This window comes from Magallana gigas, chromosome 9, assembly GCF_963853765.1.
Source record: "Magallana gigas chromosome 9, xbMagGiga1.1, whole genome shotgun sequence".
Classification (NCBI taxonomy): Eukaryota; Metazoa; Mollusca; class Bivalvia; order Ostreida; family Ostreidae; genus Magallana; species Magallana gigas.
The window spans coordinates 47,627,524-47,647,330 of record NC_088861.1 but is presented as its reverse complement, the minus strand read 5'-3'; the positions used below and the strand labels follow the sequence as shown (position 1 = coordinate 47,647,330).

At 36.2% G+C, this 19,807-nt stretch overlaps 1 protein-coding gene and 1 long non-coding RNA gene across 3 annotated transcripts; both read right to left on the bottom strand.

Annotated features, from left to right (window-relative positions):
* Nucleotides 1-464: 464 nt before the first annotated feature.
* On the bottom strand, nucleotides 465-4,891 carry LOC117692218 (uncharacterized). Its single transcript, XR_010709103.1, has 2 exons — nucleotides 4,620-4,891; nucleotides 465-907 (listed from the first exon to the last, which is right to left on the bottom strand). It is a non-coding gene; the product is annotated as an uncharacterized lncRNA (long non-coding RNA).
* Nucleotides 4,892-5,687: 796 nt separating this feature from the next.
* On the bottom strand, nucleotides 5,688-13,214 carry LOC117692217 (zonadhesin). 2 transcript variants are annotated; one of them, XM_034479481.2, is made up of 2 exons: nucleotides 12,779-13,214; nucleotides 5,688-7,031 (listed from the first exon to the last, which is right to left on the bottom strand). In XM_034479481.2, the coding sequence occupies exons 1-2, from the start codon at nucleotides 12,803-12,805 to the stop codon at nucleotides 6,105-6,107; spliced, it is 954 nt and encodes a 317-aa protein (XP_034335372.2). In that variant the 5' UTR covers nucleotides 12,806-13,214; the 3' UTR covers nucleotides 5,688-6,104. The 2 variants fall into 2 exon arrangements, with proteins under 2 accessions (XP_034335372.2, XP_034335371.2); XM_034479480.2 differs by having other exon boundaries at nucleotides 5,688-7,021; nucleotides 12,779-13,210.
* Between the last annotated feature and the right edge of the window lie 6,593 nt (nucleotides 13,215-19,807).

Genomic DNA, 19,807 nt, shown 5'->3' with positions numbered 1-19,807 from the left:
AGAAACCAAACTGTGTTTGCAATTTTGACATGCATTCGTCATTAAGTGTATGATAAAGATCACATGAAATTTTTTTTTGATTTTTATTTAGTGATAAGTCCTTGCACTCAATCACAGAGTTTTTCTCTCACAAAAAGATCTGAGTGTTATCTGAATGCCATGCATCAGACTCAGACTTCTATACAAATATGGAGTGGTACTCTACATACACATACATACACGTACTGAAGGTCACACTTGCTGTTTCCCTGCAGTCAAGGTTGAAAATTATATAACGTTTGTATCAGCGTGATGTGTTGACTGTTAAACGTCACACCCAGCACATTATGATCAGTCAGAATAGCTCCAAATGTGGTCCTGTATACTATCCCATATGAACGTTATATTCCAATGTGACCATTTAATTTCTCTATCCACACACATGTGACTAGTATAGTCATCACATAGACACTCTCTTCACGTGATTAGTCTGTCTATTCCATCACAAAATCATCGATCGCATATATTAGTCTGTCATTTTTTCCATAGATAGCATCTTCACATGACTAACATTCCTCTCTCTCTCTCTCTCTCTCTCTCTCTCTCTCTCTCTCTCTCTCTCTCTACTCTGGTAGAATCTGATACTTCTGTCGCTGGTTTCTTTTCCTGACGTAGTAAATTCCCGCCAAAATGACGAGGACCAGAACGACCCCCACGGCTATACCCCCAACGAACGTACCGACGCTGAATTTTGACCCTGACGGGGAGGGAGTGATGGGATGAGGCTCATTGGTCGGTTTTATCGACGTCATGTTGTATGGCACTGTTGTCATATTGAAGGATTCCGTTGTCATGTTGTCGGATTCTGTTGTCATGTTGTAGGATTCCGTTGTCATGTTGTAAGATACAGTTGTCATGTTTTCACATGCTGAAACAATTAAGCTAAACTTAATCACAATTTATTTATAGACATTAAAGAGGTTCGCTCCTCTCTTTTGGGGTAACTATTTTATGTCAACTCTTATCTAAAAAAATGATTATATTTGTATATTTATATTTTACAATGCCAAATAAACCATACTGAATAAATTTGTTAAAAGAAAATTATATTATTACAGAGTAAGTGATTATATTTTGTGGCGGAAGGTTTTCAAGAAGAAAATGAACAATTTTCATACTTCAATAGTTTAATTTTATTCCCTTACTTATTCCATTATTCACCCATTTATTGTTTGTAACTCGTTACTCGCATTTGATCGCGTTTGAGTTCTATCACATGGGTTACAATTCAAAAGTGATTTTTTTCTACAATTGAAAGAAGTCAACTGGTCAAGAAGGTTAGTTTGTGTGAATATGATTAGTGCATGAGTGAGTTTAAGCGTCTGATTTACGTTGTTTGGAACCTTGATATTTGAAATAAATCCCCTATAAAAATATGATATCTGTTCCCAAACATAGTCATCTTCAAATTTTATAAACATTTCCTATATATTCATTTTGTGCATTGTAACAAACATTCAGAAAGACAGCCTTTTATTGTTGCCATGCTGCCCCGTTGCCAAGGTAACTGGGGAGGTAAAAGATGGAAAAATTACGATATTCTAAGGTAATCTGAAAACAACTCTTAATCGATTGCAACAGTTTAAGCTATCCATAATGGAAGAGCAATGCCAATAAAGAATAAATTGTGCATAAAGGAATATCTCAAGAATGTGTGCATTGAAGCGACACGGAATTGATAACTTATAAAAATAGATAAATGGTATATTCTGCTTCGTCATAAAAGTTCGATTGGTTACGCTACAAAGGAAATGTGTTATAAAATTATAAATCGTTGCTATGGTTCCAAGTTAGAAAACAAGAAAAATTCAAACATTTTGAGAATTGTTGAAGCAAATCGTATTTCTTTATGTAAGATTCTCTCTCTCTCTCTCTCTCTCTCTCTCTCTCTCTCTCTCTCTCTCTCTCTCTCTCTCGTGATTAACGCGATCGATGACTACTTCATATATGTACATATATTTACATTCCACATTTTTTTTGCTTGTAAAGTGTGTTGAAAGCTACGGCAGTTATTATAGCATTGAATCATGATTTTTTGAAGTATACACTCGATCTCATAACTGCAGTGGTGTGTGCATACAAATTGAGTAACGCGCGTATACTTAAAAAAATCATGATTTAATGCTTATATTTACATTATTTTAACTTCATGCCAAGCGAAGCGAGGATTAATGGTAACAGGTAACATGTATATATAAGAGAATCAGTGAAAAATGAAAGTTAATAAAACTACTCATTTTAACCTTTGAGTACCCTGTGTGCATTACAGTGTTATAACTGCCGTAGCTTTCAACACACTATATTTACATTCTACTGTGTTTTTCCATTTAATTCTATGGTCTTCAAATGCCTCTAAATGCAACAAGTAGTCAAAGGTCAAATTGACGAATTTTATTATGACGTCACAAACGTTGAACGCTGTAAACTGCAACGTCACAAGCGAAAATCAAAGTTCACGCTTGTGGCTGTTACTGTGGCTCTTCCATTAATATTAACTTACCCTTAGGATAAGATAGGAATTTTAAGGTATGAATCACTTTTGCAGACAAGGCCAGAAGTTAAAAAATGTAAATATAAGCATTAAATCATGATTTTTTGAAGTATACACTCTCATAACTGCAGCGGTGTGTGCATACAAATTTTCATAACGCGCTAACGCGCGTTACTCAATTTGTATGCACACACCGCTGCAGTTATGAGAGTGTATACTTCAAAAAATCATGATTCAATGCTATATTACAAGCAAAAAATATGTGGAATGTAAATATAACACTGTAATGCACACAGGGTACTCAAAGGTTAAAATGACGAGTTTTATTATGACGCCACAAACGTTAATTCTGTTAACTGCAACGTCACAAGCGAAAATTAAAGTTCATGCTTGCGGCTGTTACTGTGGCTCTTCCATTACTTACCATTAGGATAAGATAGGAATTTTAAGGTATAAATCACATTTGTAGACAAGGCATGAAGTTAAAATAATGTAAATATAAGCATTAACAGCGAATTAATACCTCACACACCGCTGCAGTTATGAGACTATATACTTTTAAAAAAATCATGATTTAAAGCTCTAATAAACAGATTTCTCGTATAGAGCCTCTCCATCGAAAAGACTATTAATATATAAACACGTAATTGTAATTATAAATAGAGACTGTCGATAAATATCTTTCTTCCGTTTTAGCTGAGTAAGTCAAACTGATTTGAAGGGAAGAAATACCTCAAATGCTAAGAGATGAAAGTTCAATTTTAAAGGCTTTCATATGTCACACAATCTCATTTAGAATTTGTTTTATTGACAAAAAAAATGTTCATTTTGTTACATTAGTAAAGTGATTTCCCTTCCGCAAATGTAATGCTGTCGTCTCTTCTTGAAAAAAGGGATTAAAATTGAGGAAGTTAATAACACTTAGAAGGAAAGATCAGGATTTACTGCGACTGGAATATCTTTATAAATAACGCGAACTCCTCCCCCCCCCCCCCCCCCCCCCCCCCCGACTTTGGACGTAGTATCCCAATACCCAACGAGATTAAAGAAGATTTCTTCTCTAAGTCAAACGTTTTTACATCATAAGTAACCATAAAAATCTGCATGGTTGATTTTGCAATAATTTAAATTTCTCTACTTTCAGGATCGTTTTTATACCGAGAAAAAAAACCAAGCATAATATTGTGTACTATTTGAACTTGCAAAAAGTCATTAAAATGGCAATGGAAATAATACAGCATTTCCCTTCAGCTTCACATAAAATGTAACACATGTTTAAAATCCGGAAGTGCAGTATCTACTTGCGCTCAGGAAATGATTTTGATTTTGATTTACAAAATGACGAGGAAAAAATCCCAAACAAGACTGCAGATCTGCCTTTGCCAATTGATTTAAAGACTAGACACTAGACAGTGTAGACAGTGTACACAGAATTACGGTATTGGGACTGAACTGATTAGACGGAAGTCTTTAATTTCAGACCATTTTCCTTGTAATAACCTTCCCTTTTTGATTTTTTGTAATGATGTAAAATCGACTTTCGCTTTTATATACACTATTAGACATTGCAATGCTATTGAAAAAATTCATACTTGTATACTTTTAATATAGACTCTGTGCATGCGGTTTATATTAACGTGACCCGATAATATACTACAAAGAGTATTAAACCACTAGTTTACTGCCGATGGGACCAGCTTCCTGCCCCCTGCCTGTATTCATTCCCACATTCCTTCGAACTGAGACCTCTCCCCATCTCTTGTTCAGCCTTGTCAGACATTATATAGGCTTGCCCCCCACCCCCACCCCATCCATTCAACTTGAATTAGCTTCTTAAGCCGATGTAAGTCTTGCTGCCAAATCAAGCGACCGTGAACATAATTTCGACCCCCTTCGTGTACTGTCATCGTCCCAGTCATCTCAGTTATAATCTAGCCGACTGAAAGGCACAGGGTCATTTTCATGTGTGATCAGTAATTAAAATTGACATCTACACTTTTAGGGTTTAGTTCTCACTTCACATTACTATTGATTATGTGTATTTATTCAAATTTCATTTTCCTTATATAAAGTAGAAATGGATATTTACCTTTTGTCTGAAGAAACAGAGCACCACAGAGGATGGATATGACCAGCATAATTTGTTTGGACATGTCTGAGCCTCCCTAGTAGAACCTTGAAGTCAGTCCAGTTCATTCAAAACGTCAAAGAGAATCGCGTCACGTGATTGCCTCGTCAAGAATTTTAAGGAAATTCTGGTTAATAAAACGCTTAAATAAAACAAGCATACTTAATCAGAGTGATAACCGGCATTCGGTCGGTGTAGGAAGAAATGCCTCAAACTGTTGATTGCATGCTTCGTTTGATCATAAGTTTTTTTTTCCTAAAGTGGACTTAAATTTCATGATTAGTGCATGCATATTATGGGTTTTACTATGAATTTTTAAAAATATTTCCTTATAAAAAGTTCATTTAAACATTTAAAGCAAAATTTTAATTTTTTGTTTTTAAACGAAATTTTCGTGAATTATCTTGTCAAATTATTTCTGATATTTCAGTTGAGTCATTCTAACGAATGAATGAATCAACGAATCCCTCAGAGAAGAACGAAACACCTATATGTTATGTTGGGGCTGTCTGTTGTTTTAGTTCTTTGATTATGCAGAAAATCACTGTCACAGTAACAGAATAAGTAGGATAATCTGATTCCATCAAACATTGAATACGCTGACGTCATATTACAATCATGATTTATCAATAACAATGTCAAACAGAGGGTTGTAGTAAATCTATTCCAAGTTTCTTTTTCTTTCTAGAAAATTAAATTTTCATATACTGGGGTCAAACTGTATGACGATTATTTTGTCTATACATGACTGATAAAGCATTAATTCCACAAACGAACAGAACTATGAATGCTTTATCTAAACTATGCTCTGATTAAAAAATGTCTTGGCTTTACTTCGGAGAGAGATAGAGAAACTCTGAATTGCATGCACATCATTTCATTAAATTTCATTTATATGCGCTTTAATGATGCGTCAAATCAAATTTGAGATTCAAGGCACTATTTTGCTTTCTAATTAAGAATGTTCAAACAATACAACTACAATAAAATATACAATATGTATTTAGTATAAATTAACACAAGTGTAAATTATCTAACGTAGTTGTTTATTGGGGTTGGATATGATGCACTTATAGTAAACCAAGCATATTAGAAATCTGTAGAATCGAAATTAGGATGTAGGAAGAAAACATATTTGACATTTGTTTTTAACGTTAACACAGCTAGACTGAAAAAAAACTGTGATAAATGAACAATGCTTTACATACAGCTAACAAAAAACCCATGAAAATGTTTGATATTTTGAAGTAAGGAGATACAATGGAATGTCTGGACCACCATCTTTCTCGATCCCCGGCTCCCTTTTCTTAAGTAACTGTCAAAATAACATTTACAGTGAATTTGAATATCTGGAAATTTTTCTTGTACACTTGTGTAACTATATAAATACACACACATTCACATCTCTCTCTCTCTCTCTCTCTCTCTCTCTCTCTCTCATATTTCTCATTCTATAGTTTTATATTGCACTTTTTCTTCAAGCACCCGCCTTCTTTTTCTAACACCGTAGATTCCCGCCATTACAATGAAAACAAAGACAATCCCCACACCTATGCCTCCGAAGAATGTGCCGGTGCTGAACTTTGATTTCGACGGCGAGGGAGTAACTGTGGGGTTAATTCGTGTGGTCATGGTTGAATGACCGGTTGTCATATTCGATGGAACGGTTGTCATGTTGGATGGTACGGTTGTCATGTTGGAAGGCACGGTTGTCATGTTGGATGGAACAGTTGTCATGTTGGTAGGAACGGTTGTCATGTTCGATGGTACGGTTGTCATGTTCGATGGTATGGTTGTCATGTTCGACGGAACGGTTGTCATGTTGGAAGGAACGGTTGTCATGTTGAAAGGCATGGTTGTCATGGTCGAAGGAACGGTTGTCATGTTGGAAGGCATGGTTGTCATGTTGGAAGGAACGGTTGTCATGTTGGAAGGCATGGTTGTCATGTTGGAAGGAACAGTTGTCATGTTGGAAGGCACGGTTGTCATGTTCGATGGAACGGTTGTCATGTTCGAAGGAAGGGTTGTCATGTTGGAAGGAACGGTTGTCATGTTGGAAGGAACGGTTGTCATGTTGGAAGGCATGGTTGTCATGTTGGAAGGAACAGTTGTCATGTTGGAAGGCACAGTTGTCATGTTCGATGGAACGGTTGTCATGTTCGAAGGAAGGGTTGTCATGTTGGAAGGAACGGTTGTCATGTTGGAAGGCACGGTTGTCATGGTCGAAGGAACGGTTGTCATGTTCGATGGCACGGTTGTCATGTTCGATGGTACGGTTGTCATGGTCATTTGAACGGTTGTTGCATTGTCAACAGAGACCAATTCTTCATTATGACTAGAAGATCCCATCAATTCATTATTCCCTGAAATATACTATATGTTTAAAAACGTTTTATTCTAAACACATCTCCGTCTTTCTCTTTCTTTCTCTCTCAATTTTGAGCGAAACATTTTTTTTGTTCGAGGTTTGATTTTCACACGTACGTTTATCATCTTATTTTTGAAAATGAATGCGATCTTACAGCTGACAGTAAGGTCTGAGTCTTTATATGAGGAAATTTCCTCGTTTAAATGATAATGAGTCATGCCGAATAATTTTCTTTCTAAGTCAATTTACCCTCACTAAATACTTGTTTTATTAAATACGATTAAAACTAGAGTTGTAAATCCCCACTTCTGCGATTTTAGTTGGATTGTTGCTTTATTTTATTTAGAATATACTCTTTTATCAAGATGTCAGAGAATTTATCTTTGGACAACTTTTAGCGGCAGAAGGATGGTAGACTAAGTACAGAAGGATGGTAGACTTAGTACAGAAGGATGGTAGACTAAGTACAGAAGGATGGTAGACTTAGTACAGAAGGATGGTAGACTAAGTACAGAAGGATGGTAGACTAAGTACAGAAGGATGGTAGACTAAGTACAGAAGGATGGTAGACTTAGTACAGAAGGATGGTAGACTAAGTACAGAAGGATGGTAGACTAAGTACAGAAGGATGGTAGACTTAGTACAGAAGGATGGTAGACTTAGTACAGAAGGATGGTAGACTAAGTACAGAAGGATGGTAGACTAAGTACAGAAGGATGGTAGACTAAGTACAGAAGGATGGTAGACTAAGTACAGAAGGATGGTAGACTTAGTACAGAAGGATGGTAGACTTAGTACAGAAGGATGGTAGACTAAGTACAGAAGGATGGTAGACTAAGTACAGAAGGATGGTAGACTAAGTACAGAAGGATGGTAGACTAAGTACAGAAGGATGGTAGACTAAGTACAGAAGGATGGTAGACTTAGTACAGAAGGATGGTAGACTTAGTACAGAAGGATGGTAGACTTAGTACAGAAGGATGGTAGACTTAGTACAGAAGGATGGTAGACTTAGTACAGAAGGATGGTAGACTTAGTACAGAAGGATGGTAGACTTAGTACAGAAGGATGGTAGACTTAGTACAGAAGGATGGTAGACTAAGTATAGAAGGATGGTAGACTAAGTACAGAAGGATGGTAGACTAAGTACAGAAGGATGGTAGACTAAGTACAGAAGGATGGTAGACTAAGTACAGAAGGATGGTAGACTTAGTACAGAAGGATGGTAGACTAAGTACAGAAGGATGGTAGACTAAGTACAGAAGGATGGTAGACTAAGTATAGAAGGATGGTAGACTAAGAACAGAAGGATGGTAGACTTAGTACAGAAGGATGGTAGACTAAGTACAGAAGGATGGTAGACTTAGTACAGAAGGATGGTAGACTTAGTACAGAAGGATGGTAGACTAAGTACAGAAGGATGGTAGACTAAGTACAGAAGGATGGTAGACTAAGTACAGAAGGATGGTAGACTAAGTACAGAAGGATGGTAGACTTAGTACAGAAGGATGGTAGACTAAGTACAGAAGGATGGTAGACTTAGTACAGAAGGATGGTAGACTTAGTACAGAAGGATGGTAGACTAAGTACAGAAGGATGGTAGACTAAGTACAGAAGGATGGTAGACTAAGTACAAAAGGATGGTAGACTTAGTACAGAAGGATGGTAGACTTAGTACAGAAGGATGGTAGACTTAGTACAGAAGGATGGTAGACTTAGTACAGAAGGATGGTAGACTAAGTATAGAAGGATGGTAGACTAAGTACAGAAGGATGGTAGACTAAGTATAGAAGGATGGTAGACTAAGTACAGAAGGATGGTAGACTAAGTACAGAAGGATGGTAGACTTAGTACAGAAGGATGGTAGACTAAGTACAGAAGGATGGTAGACTAAGTACAGAAGGATGGTAGACTAAGAACAGAAGGATGGTAGACTTAGTACAGAAGGATGGTAGACTAAGAACAGAAGGATGGTAGACTAAGTACAGAAGGATGGTAGACTAAGTATAGAAGGATGGTAGACTAAGTACAGAAGGATGGTAGACTAAGAACAGAAGGATGGTAGACTTAGTACAGAAGGATGGTAGACTAAGTACAGAAGGATGGTAGACTTAGTACAGAAGGATGGTAGACTTAGTACAGAAGGATGGTAGACTAAGTACAGAAGGATGGTAGACTAAGTACAGAAGGATGGTAGACTAAGTACAGAAGGATGGTAGACTAAGTACAGAAGGATGGTAGACTTAGTACAGAAGGATGGTAGACTTAGTACAGAAGGATGGTAGACTTAGTACAGAAGGATGGTAGACTAAGTACAGAAGGATGGTAGACTAAGTACAGAAGGATGGTAGACTAAGTACAAAAGGATGGTAGACTTAGTACAGAAGGATGGTAGACTTAGTACAGAAGGATGGTAGACTTAGTACAGAAGGATGGTAGACTTAGTACAGAAGGATGGTAGACTTAGTACAGAAGGATGGTAGACTTAGTACAGAAGGATGGTAGACTAAGTACAGAAGGATGGTAGACTAAGTATAGAAGGATGGTAGACTAAGTATAGAAGGATGGTAGACTAAGTACAGAAGGATGGTAGACTAAGTATAGAAGGATGGTAGACTAAGTACAGAAGGATGGTAGACTAAGTACAGAAGGATGGTAGACTTAGTACAGAAGGATGGTAGACTAAGAACAGAAGGATGGTAGACTTAGTACAGAAGGATGGTAGACTTAGTACAGAAGGATGGTAGACTTAGTACAGAAGGATGGTAGACTAAGTACAGAAGGATGGTAGACTTAGTACAGAAGGATGGTAGACTTAGTACAGAAGGATGGTAGACTAAGTACAGAAGGATGGTAGACTTAGTACAGAAGGATGGTAGACTAAGTATAGAAGGATGGTAGACTAAGTACAGAAGGATGGTAGACTTAGTACAGAAGGATGGTAGACTAAGTACAGAAGGATGGTAGACTAAGTACAGAAGGATGGTAGACTAAGTATAGAAGGATGGTAGACTAAGTACAGAAGGATGGTAGACTAAGTACAGAAGGATGGTAGACTTAGTACAGAAGGATGGTAGACTAAGTACAGAGGGATGGTAGACTAAGTACAGAAGGATGGTAGACTAAGTACAGAAGGCTGGTAGACTAAGTACAGAAGGATGGTAGACAAATTACAGAAGGATGGTAGACTTAGTACAGAAGGATGGTAGACTTAGTACAGAAGGATGGTAGACTAAGTACAGAAGGATGGTAGACTAAGTACAGAAGGATGGTAGACTAAGTACAGAAGGATGGTAGACTAAGTACAGAAGGATGGTAGACTAAGTACAGAAGGATGGTAGACTTAGTACAGAAGGATGGTAGACTAAGTACAGAAGGATGGTAGACTAAGTACAGAAGGATTGTAGACTAAGTATAGAAGGATGGTAGACTAAGTACAGAAGGATGGTAGACTAAGAACAGAAGGATGGTAGACTTAGTACAGAAGGATGGTAGACTAAGTACAGAAGGATGGTAGACTTAGTACAGAAGGATGGTAGACTTAGTACAGAAGGATGGTAGACTAAGTACAGAAGGATGGTAGACTAAGTACAGAAGGATGGTAGACTAAGTACAGAAGGATGGTAGACTAAGTACAGAAGGATGGTAGACTTAGTACAGAAGGATGGTAGACTAAGTACAGAAGGATGGTAGACTTAGTACAGAAGGATGGTAGACTAAGTACAGAAGGATGGTAGACTAAGTACAGAAGGATGGTAGACTAAGTACAGAAGGATGGTAGACTAAGTACAGAAGGATGGTAGACTTAGTACAGAAGGATGGTAGACTTAGTACAGAAGGATGGTATACTTAGTACAGAAGGATGGTAGACTTAGTACAGAAGGACGGTAGACTTAGTACAGAAGGATGGTAGACTTAGTACAGAAGGATGGTAGACTAAGTACAGAAGGATGGTAGACTTAGTACAGAAGGATGGTAGACTAAGTATAGAAGGATGGTAGACTAAGTACAGAAGGATGGTAGACTAAGTATAGAAGGATGGTAGACTAAGTACAGAAGGATGGTAGACTAAGTACAGAAGGATGGTAGACTTAGTACAGAAGGATGGTAGACTAAGTACAGAAGGATGGTAGACTAAGTACAGAAGGATTGTAGACTAAGTATAGAAGGATGGTAGACTAAGTACAGAAGGATGGTAGACTAAGAACAGAAGGATGGTAGACTTAGTACAGAAGGATGGTAGACTAAGTACAGAAGGATGGTAGACTTAGTACAGAAGGATGGTAGACTTAGTACAGAAGGATGGTAGACTAAGTACAGAAGGATGGTAGACTAAGTACAGAAGGATGGTAGACTAAGTACAGAAGGATGGTAGACTAAGTACAGAAGGATGGTAGACTTAGTACAGAAGGATGGTAGACTTAGTACAGAACGATGGTAGACTAAGTACAGAAGGATGGTAGACTATGTACAGAACGATGGTAGACTAAGTACAGAAGGATGGTAGACTAAGTACAGAAGGATGGTAGACTTAGTACAGAAGGATGGTAGACTAAGTACAGAAGGATGGTAGACTTAGTACAGAAGGATGGTAGACTAAGTATAGAAGGATGGTAGACTAAGTACAGAAGGATGGTAGACTTAGTACAGAAGGATGGTAGACTAAGTACAGAAGGATGGTAGACTAAGTACAGAAGGATGGTAGACTAAGTATAGAAGGATGGTAGACTAAGTACAGAAGGATGGTAGACTAAGTACAGAAGGATGGTAGACTTAGTACAGAAGGATGGTAGACTAAGTACAGAAGGATGGTAGACTAAGTACAGAAGGATGGTAGACTAAGTACAGAAGGATGGTAGACTTAGTACAGAAGGATGGTAGACTAAGTACAGAAGGATGGTAGACTAAGTACAGAAGGATGGTAGACTAAGTACAGAAGGATGGTAGACTAAGTACAGAAGGATGGTAGACTTAGTACAGAAGGATGGTAGACTAAGTACAGAAGGATGGTAGACTAAGTACAGAAGGATGGTAGACTAAGTACACTTCAACGCATGAATGAACTGTTACTTTTTGTTTATTTGTATAAGCATAAAAAACACAAGAAGAAAAATTGATTATCATTAACCATGGCAGATCTGAATTAATTAACATATCATTAAAGTGCAGATTCCAGACCCCTAGCTGCAAGTCTGTAGCTCCCGGTCTGAAAAAATTCGGATGGACGACCTCCATCCGAATTTTTTCAGACCGGGAGCTACAGACCTGCAGGTATAAGACCCCTAAATTGAAAGCCACCAATTCCTGATGGCTAATACATAGATTGAGGAGCCGTGTAGACTGACGATTCTGTTATCACTAACGATGACCGTTACCCGTGGTTAGGAGAAGATTATCCAGCAGATTATCAGTGTATTTGTCAGTACAGAAGTATGCGGCATAATCTTGATTGTCCTTAAGTACATGCATACCGGTAAAGGGTCTAACAGTTATATACCGCCGGATAGAAGTTGAGAGTAATAGGCAAAATATAATATTAATTAAATTTTGAAGGAAGATTTGTTTCTTTTGTTAGAAATCGTCACTAAATGGATGTAACATGTCAATTACTACAAATGCCTAGCATGCCTACTACTTCCTTTAATTTAAAAAAAAACATGTGACGTACTATCCATGAATACCTAAATATTATCAATTTACTGGTATATTGATAAAAATAGTATAAGAATGTAAAATACAGTTAAAAAGTTACCTTTTGTTTGGAGAACCATAACTCCATTGATGAGGAGGAGAGACAGAACCAGGCGTGTCGCCATTATTGATGGTGTCGCTTGTTATCCTACAGTATTGTATTATATCCTATCAGGATCGTGTATAGCTAGCGTATCCTAGAGTATCCTATAGTACCGTATATATTATAGGTAGCGTTCCCAATGACTGTAGGCTGTTAGTGTTTGTGTCTGTCCGTGTCACTTCACTTCACGAATACCTTCTTCACACCGTCTCCTTCGATTTCCGTGTCTCGGGGTCAAGGTCGTTCGAGCGATAGGTAGAGGCGGGTAGATCAAGAATGAGGCAGGCCTATACTGGCGATCAGTTTGGCGGGTATAGAGATGTATAACGGCTTTGATATCAATTAACTGATTATGCCAATATGACGAAAGATCACATGATCCAAAATCAGTTTTTAGACTTTGTAAAGTACAGAAAGTACAAAATTCACTTCCTGCTTTACCATACCTATTTAGGAGAGGGAGGGGGCGACCACAATAAAAAAAAACACTTCCTCAATTAAGGTATACTAGCGTTCACACTGACAGATTTTGTGATCGTTTGTGGGAATGAGTAGAACCATAGAAAATCAGTTTTTGTTGTTTTTCATCGCTTTTATGATATGTCAAGCATATAATTGTGTTGCTTGACATATTTCAAAAGCTTTAAGTATTTTTCTATGGCCTGGACACACTGATTTGGAACCATTCAATAGACGCCTTACAAATATAATATCATAATTATATAGGTCTACTCAAGTTTGCCATGCAAAACCATATAGCTTGTAGAGTGCAATTAGATATTAAACGTTGTCGTAATTTTTATCATTCAACTATTGACATAGCCCAGAATAAACTAACACAAATGGAGTCTCTAAGATATGCACGACGTATGAAATCAAGAAGTTTGTATGATAATAATGTGATATACTGTAAACGTATTATATTTGGCGTGTACGATATTTGGCGGAAGTTAGTTTTTGAACAATTTGGCGCGGATTTGAATAAGCTTATTCCTGAATATTACTATTCTTATACATACATTGTATATATATACATGACATTTAGCGATGTTCTGAATTAAGCGGAAGTCGCATTCCGCCAAAAGCACTAAATAGAATACACAGCCAAATGTTGTACGATTACAGTACTCTGTCCCAAGATATCCTCGATTCACATTTTGCTTAATTACTCAATATTTATAAATACCTCATGTTTCAAACGACGTTCATACAAAAGTATGAAAAAAAATTCCCTCTCAACACCCTCTCTAGCTTATCAGGTCAGTTTCAATACACGGCTAAATTTGTGATGTCTACGGGTATTTTGGATTACAATTAAGGCGAATGATAACGTTGAACAAATCAAACGAAGCATTTTGGAAATAAACTGTGAAGAAGATGGAGGAACAGGACACGATGAACGAGCGACCAACCAAGGTCATCAAGGTCACCGACATCAAGGTCACAGACTCTGGGGTGCTACAGGTCCAGTTCTGAGAGCGAGGCTCACTGTCAATTATAAGGGGGGAGGATTATTGTTAATAGGGGAAGGAAGGGCTAATCTTAACTTGGATTTTAGAGCTGGATATGCAAACCTGGAATATAAGTTAATGTGATCAAGATTTCATAATACAGAACATCAAATTCTATACGATGTAATACTGTACTTGTATAAAATTTTTATATCACTAAGTTTTGTATTTTGACGATTATATTCATTTAATCTCAATATTGACTGAGTAGATTTTTTGCAATTAGCATTAATGAATGTGTCATGGAACAATTTATGAACCATAACAACAGCAATATTTGTTCTTCATTTTTAAGGGAAACCAAACTGTTTTCATCGTTTTGACACTTTTTATGATAAAGATGTGCTCTCACTAAAAAGATCTTAGTGTTAGCTGCAAATCACATTTGCTGTTTCCCTGCAGTCCAGGTTGACTAATATAAAACGTTTGAACCAGCCTGATTTGTTGACTGTTTAACGTCCCAACCAGAATATTACGACCAGTCAGATTAGCTCCAAATGTTGCCCTCTATAGTATCCCTTATGGGCTTAATAATCTAATGTGATCAAACTGTCTATCCTATTCTCACATGACTAGTATAATCATACCGTAGACACTCTCATCATGTGATTAGTCAGTCTAGTCTATTTCATCAATCGTCGCTCGCGTATCCTAGTCTGTCTATACTCCATAGATACCATTTATATATCTTATATCTAATACATATTCCTTTTATACATAATGTGTTTATGTGTTTGCGGTGTATAAGTCACAATAACTTGGAAACTGCAGTTTGAAAGAAGTAAACTATTTTCAAAAGAAGTAAATGAATATAAAATTTACTTTGTTTAAAAAATTGCATGATGTTCAGAAGATATAGAAAAGGAGACATTGCAGAAAAATTGATATACCATTTATGTAAAACACTTTTGTATACAATGTAATGCAGGGCATTTCCAGTCGAGGAACACACATCGGTTTCAAAATAGAATTTACCTACATATGTACATCACAAGCAAACACACTAACTCTAAAAAAAAAATAACCAACAAACGCAATCCGCACCCAGAGAAAGATGAAACAAAATTCTCTCTCTCTCTCTCTCTCTCTCTCTCTCTCTCTCTCTCTCTCTCTCTCTCTCTCTCTCTCTCTCTCAATCTTATATTCCTCATTCTATAGTTTTATATTGCACTTTTTCTTCAAGCGCCCGCCTTCTTTTTCTAACACCGTAGATTCCCGCCATTACAATGAAAACAAAAACAATCCCCACGCCTATGCCTCCGAAGAATGTGCCGGTGCTGAACTTTGATTTCGACGGCGAGGGAGTGACTGTGGGGTTAATTCGTGTGGTCATGGTTAAATGACCGGTTGTCATATTCGATGGAACAGTTGTTATGTTTGATGGAACGGTTGTCATGGTCGAAAAAACGGTTGTCATGTTCGATGGTACGGTTGTCATGGTCTACAGAACAGTTGTCATGTCCGATGGTACGGTTGTCATGTTGGATGGAATGGTTGTCTTGTTGGACAAAACAGTTGTCATGTTAGAAGGAACGGTTGTCATGTTGGAAGGCACGGTTGTCATGTTCGATGGAACAGTGGTGGACGGAACAGTTGTCATGTTTGATGGAACAGTTGTCATGTTGGATGGAACAGTTGTCATGGTCGATGGAACGGTTGTCATGTTGGAAGGCACGGTTGTCATGTTGGAAGGCACGGTTGTCATGTTGGATGGAACAGTTGTCATTGGAAGTCGCGGTTGTCATGTTGGATGAAACAGTTCTCATTTTTAGATGGCACGGTTGTCATGTTGGATTTTATACTGTTGAATTTTCCCAAAAAGTTTTCAAATGATGGCATTAGAATATGATTAAATATAATATGATTACAGATACTTTTAATAAAAATTAATGACATTAAAATATATTCTGGTTGTCGAATTGGTTAACACTGAGATATATCCTAGAGCCCGAGATAATGTTTTTTTTTTCTTTTTAATATAATTTTCCTAAGTACCGAAAATAATTGCATATGAAAAGATTGTTTCACGTGTAGCTAAAACAAGCTTTACCGTTCCCATCACGGGAACTCTGGGGAAATATGATTTTATGTGACTTAACTTACTCTTATATACATGTCGAAAGCAAACAGTACGTTAGATAAAAAGTATACACCCACAGATTGAGCATAACATGATATAGTAAAACATAGGAATACACTATTACATATATAGGAATATAATATTACATAAAGAATATACAAACACATTGATTCATTAAAGTGTTACTTATAATTTATTTTTCCACTTCCAAGCACCTCACATTGAGCCATAACTTTTGATCATGCAGTAAATAAATACAAACGTAATTACAATGTATTATAGCAATTAAATACTTTGTAAGATTCAACATTCCATCAATTAATCAATAAATCATTGAAACAATAAATCGATGATCTACATTTGCAAATATGTTTCTTCATGTGAACCTACTGAATAGCAAAAACGTTTAATTCTGTATAATTATTTAAATTTCTTATATTGTTGCATGTAAAATATGTGGACAGCTACTGCAGTAATTAAGCATTGGATGCTTATTTTTGAATATCATCGATGCTATAACACACAAGGCATTGCAGACGAATTAAATACAGCGTTAGCATTCAATGCTTATTACGGGCCGCCGGAAGGCGGTCCGTTATTTGATACACATTTAAATATTGTTACTGCGTTTCTGCGGGATAGTTATTTTTTAATAGAATTAATACTATGTTTATTTTTATGAATTAAACGTAAATTTGCATGTAGAAATATGTTTTATGCCTTTTAGAAAATATCACATATTTTTTGTTTTACTCGTAAATGAAAAGTAGGCCATACTTAGTAGATTGTCGTATTTGGCGCGCTTTTATCGAGACTATAATCTATTCGGAAAATTTCGGAGTTCTTCATTCTTTTCAAAACAATGCATCAGGATCGGTATGCGGGACATACTAAAGACCTGAAATACGAAAGACCTGAATGTCATTAAATTTTATATAAATGATACATTTGAATTTCTATGTGCCGTGTCAAATAAAATGACTATATAATGCATTTAGTTTTCATTCAATACAATGCAACAAAAAAAAAACCAAAAAACCAAAAAATGGTTTGAAATACATAATCTCCAAGAGAAAAATGATAAGTTGAACTTTTTATTAGAGTAATGTAAAAATCAATGTGTTCTCCATTACTTCATACTATGGCAATGATCATACAATTTCCGTTAGAAATGCTTACAGTAACGAAATCAATTCTTTATGATAATAGTAAAATGTTAAACTTCAAAACAAGTTGCTGAAAGTATATTAAAATTTACCATACAAATTAGTACAACCAACTCTTATTTTCTTCTTTGTGGTGTGTTTTTATGTAAACAACCAATGATTTACACAAGAATTATATTTTTTGCGGCCCATTTGACGCTTGCGTCAATATGATTTCTTGTATTTATATTTGTTAAAAACTGTTTGCCTGTCTGCAAATGTGACCCATACCTCAAAATTACTGTATTTTCCTAAGATGAAATGAATGGAAGAGCCACTGTAACAGCCACTAGCGTGAACTTTGATTTTCGCTTGTGACGTTGCAGTTTAACATGCCGTGTTTAACTTTTGTGACATTATAATTAAATTTATCATTTACATATATTTACATTCTACTGTGTTTTTCCATTAAATTCCGTGATGTTTAAATGCCTCTAAATGCAACACCTATTCACTGCGTATGAATTAACGAGTAATTTACATAAGTAGTTCTCAAACAGTGATTTCTATATTATCGGTTAAATGGCATTTCACGAATATTGGCAAAACACCATGTTTTATAATTATTCAACAAAAAAGTTGACTCTATTGTTAAAAGCAACATTTCAAAAGTTATTTATCAATGGTTATATTTTTATGCTCGTCGATCTCATCTCACAAAACAGCTGTTCTTGCTGTTACTTATTCACTCCCTCCGTGATCTGCACATTATATCGATTGATTTAAAAAAAAACGATTGATTTCTTCAGTAAGGAAATGTAAATATAAGCATTAAATGATTTATTTTTGACGTCGTCGTGTCAATAACTGCCGTCAGGTGAGCATACAAATTATCATAACGCGCTAACGCGTTATTCAATTTGTCTGCTCACCTGACGGCAGTTATTGACACGACGACGTCAAAAATAAATCATTCAATGCTATAGTATCCTTTCAGTACCCTTTGTCTGTTACGGTGTTATTACTGCAGATATTTAAGAAATAAACAACGTTATTTAGTGAACATGGCGTTATGAATAGCAATTGCTCTGTTGGCATATTCCATGATTCGCGCTAGCGCATCATGGAAAATATGCCAGCAGAGCAGTTGCTATTCATAACGCCATGTTCACTAAATAATCGTTGTTTATTACTTATATTTGCATTTTACCACTCGCAAATACCCTATACTAGCCTAGACCTTGACATTTAGCTATTACATCAAAAGTAAACATTCAGACTGTAATGTATCTTTTTAATTCACATAGATTTGTTAATAGAATCAATGATATGTTATAACAGTAATTCCTTTAAAATGTTATCAAAAACATGTTTTAATATTACATGTAAATACGTCAATATTAATCGAGTTGACGAAAAACACATGATGTATCGTATAGTGGTTTAAATCTATAACGTCATGGAAAAGTATATATAACGTTACACCTTTATGACGTCATAGTATACTGACAGAGCAATTGCGATTATAGAAAAATAATTGCAGCTCCTCCGTATGGGCTTACAGTGGGAAAAAACAATGGAAATGCAAATATTTAACGTTACATTTGCAAATATGCGTCCTAATATATGACCTATAGAATAGCGAAAACGTTCAATTCTGTATGAACGTTTTTGTGACGTCACAATGATCAGAGCACGCACTTATCGCTTTACGGTTGCAATATTGTAAACGTGAAAACACCGTTGTATTAATGATTCTGAACGGTTTGCCTTCTCAACGTGAATTTAAGTAATAAACAGCAATGTTAAAATATTAACTTGGTTGGAACGTGATCAAAACTTCTGAGAAGCTCTTCGGGCTTCACGTGATTTGATCACGTGACCAACCAAGTTCATATCCCAGTGAACTTTTTAAATTGCTGTATATTTATTCATTGATGTCCTCACACTTTACATGCAAAAAATATATTGAATGCCGGTAAATACTAGTATTGTAAAAAGGTTTGTTTTGCTCAAACGCAAATATAAGTAGTAAACAACAATGAAATAAAGTTCACTGAGATATGATCTTTTTGGTACATGATTTATTCTTCCTAGAAGCCCTATGGCTTCACATGATTTGATCACGTAATTAAACAAGTTCAAATCCCAGAGAACTTTGAACAAACTGTTTTTAAAAGAATTCTTGCAAGTAATGACAACATTGACATATACACAATGGACAAGTCTTCAGCATAATGTTGAGTTCTAA

Coding starts and splice junctions, on each gene's coding strand:
- LOC117692217 (XM_034479480.2), bottom strand. CDS start 12,842: ATGGCGACACGCCTGGTTCTGTCTCTCCTCCTCATCAATGGAGTTATG. Junction 7,022..12,778: donor TATGGTTCTCCAAACAAAAG/GTAACTTTTTAA, acceptor AGTATATTTCAG/GGAATAATGAATTGATGGGA.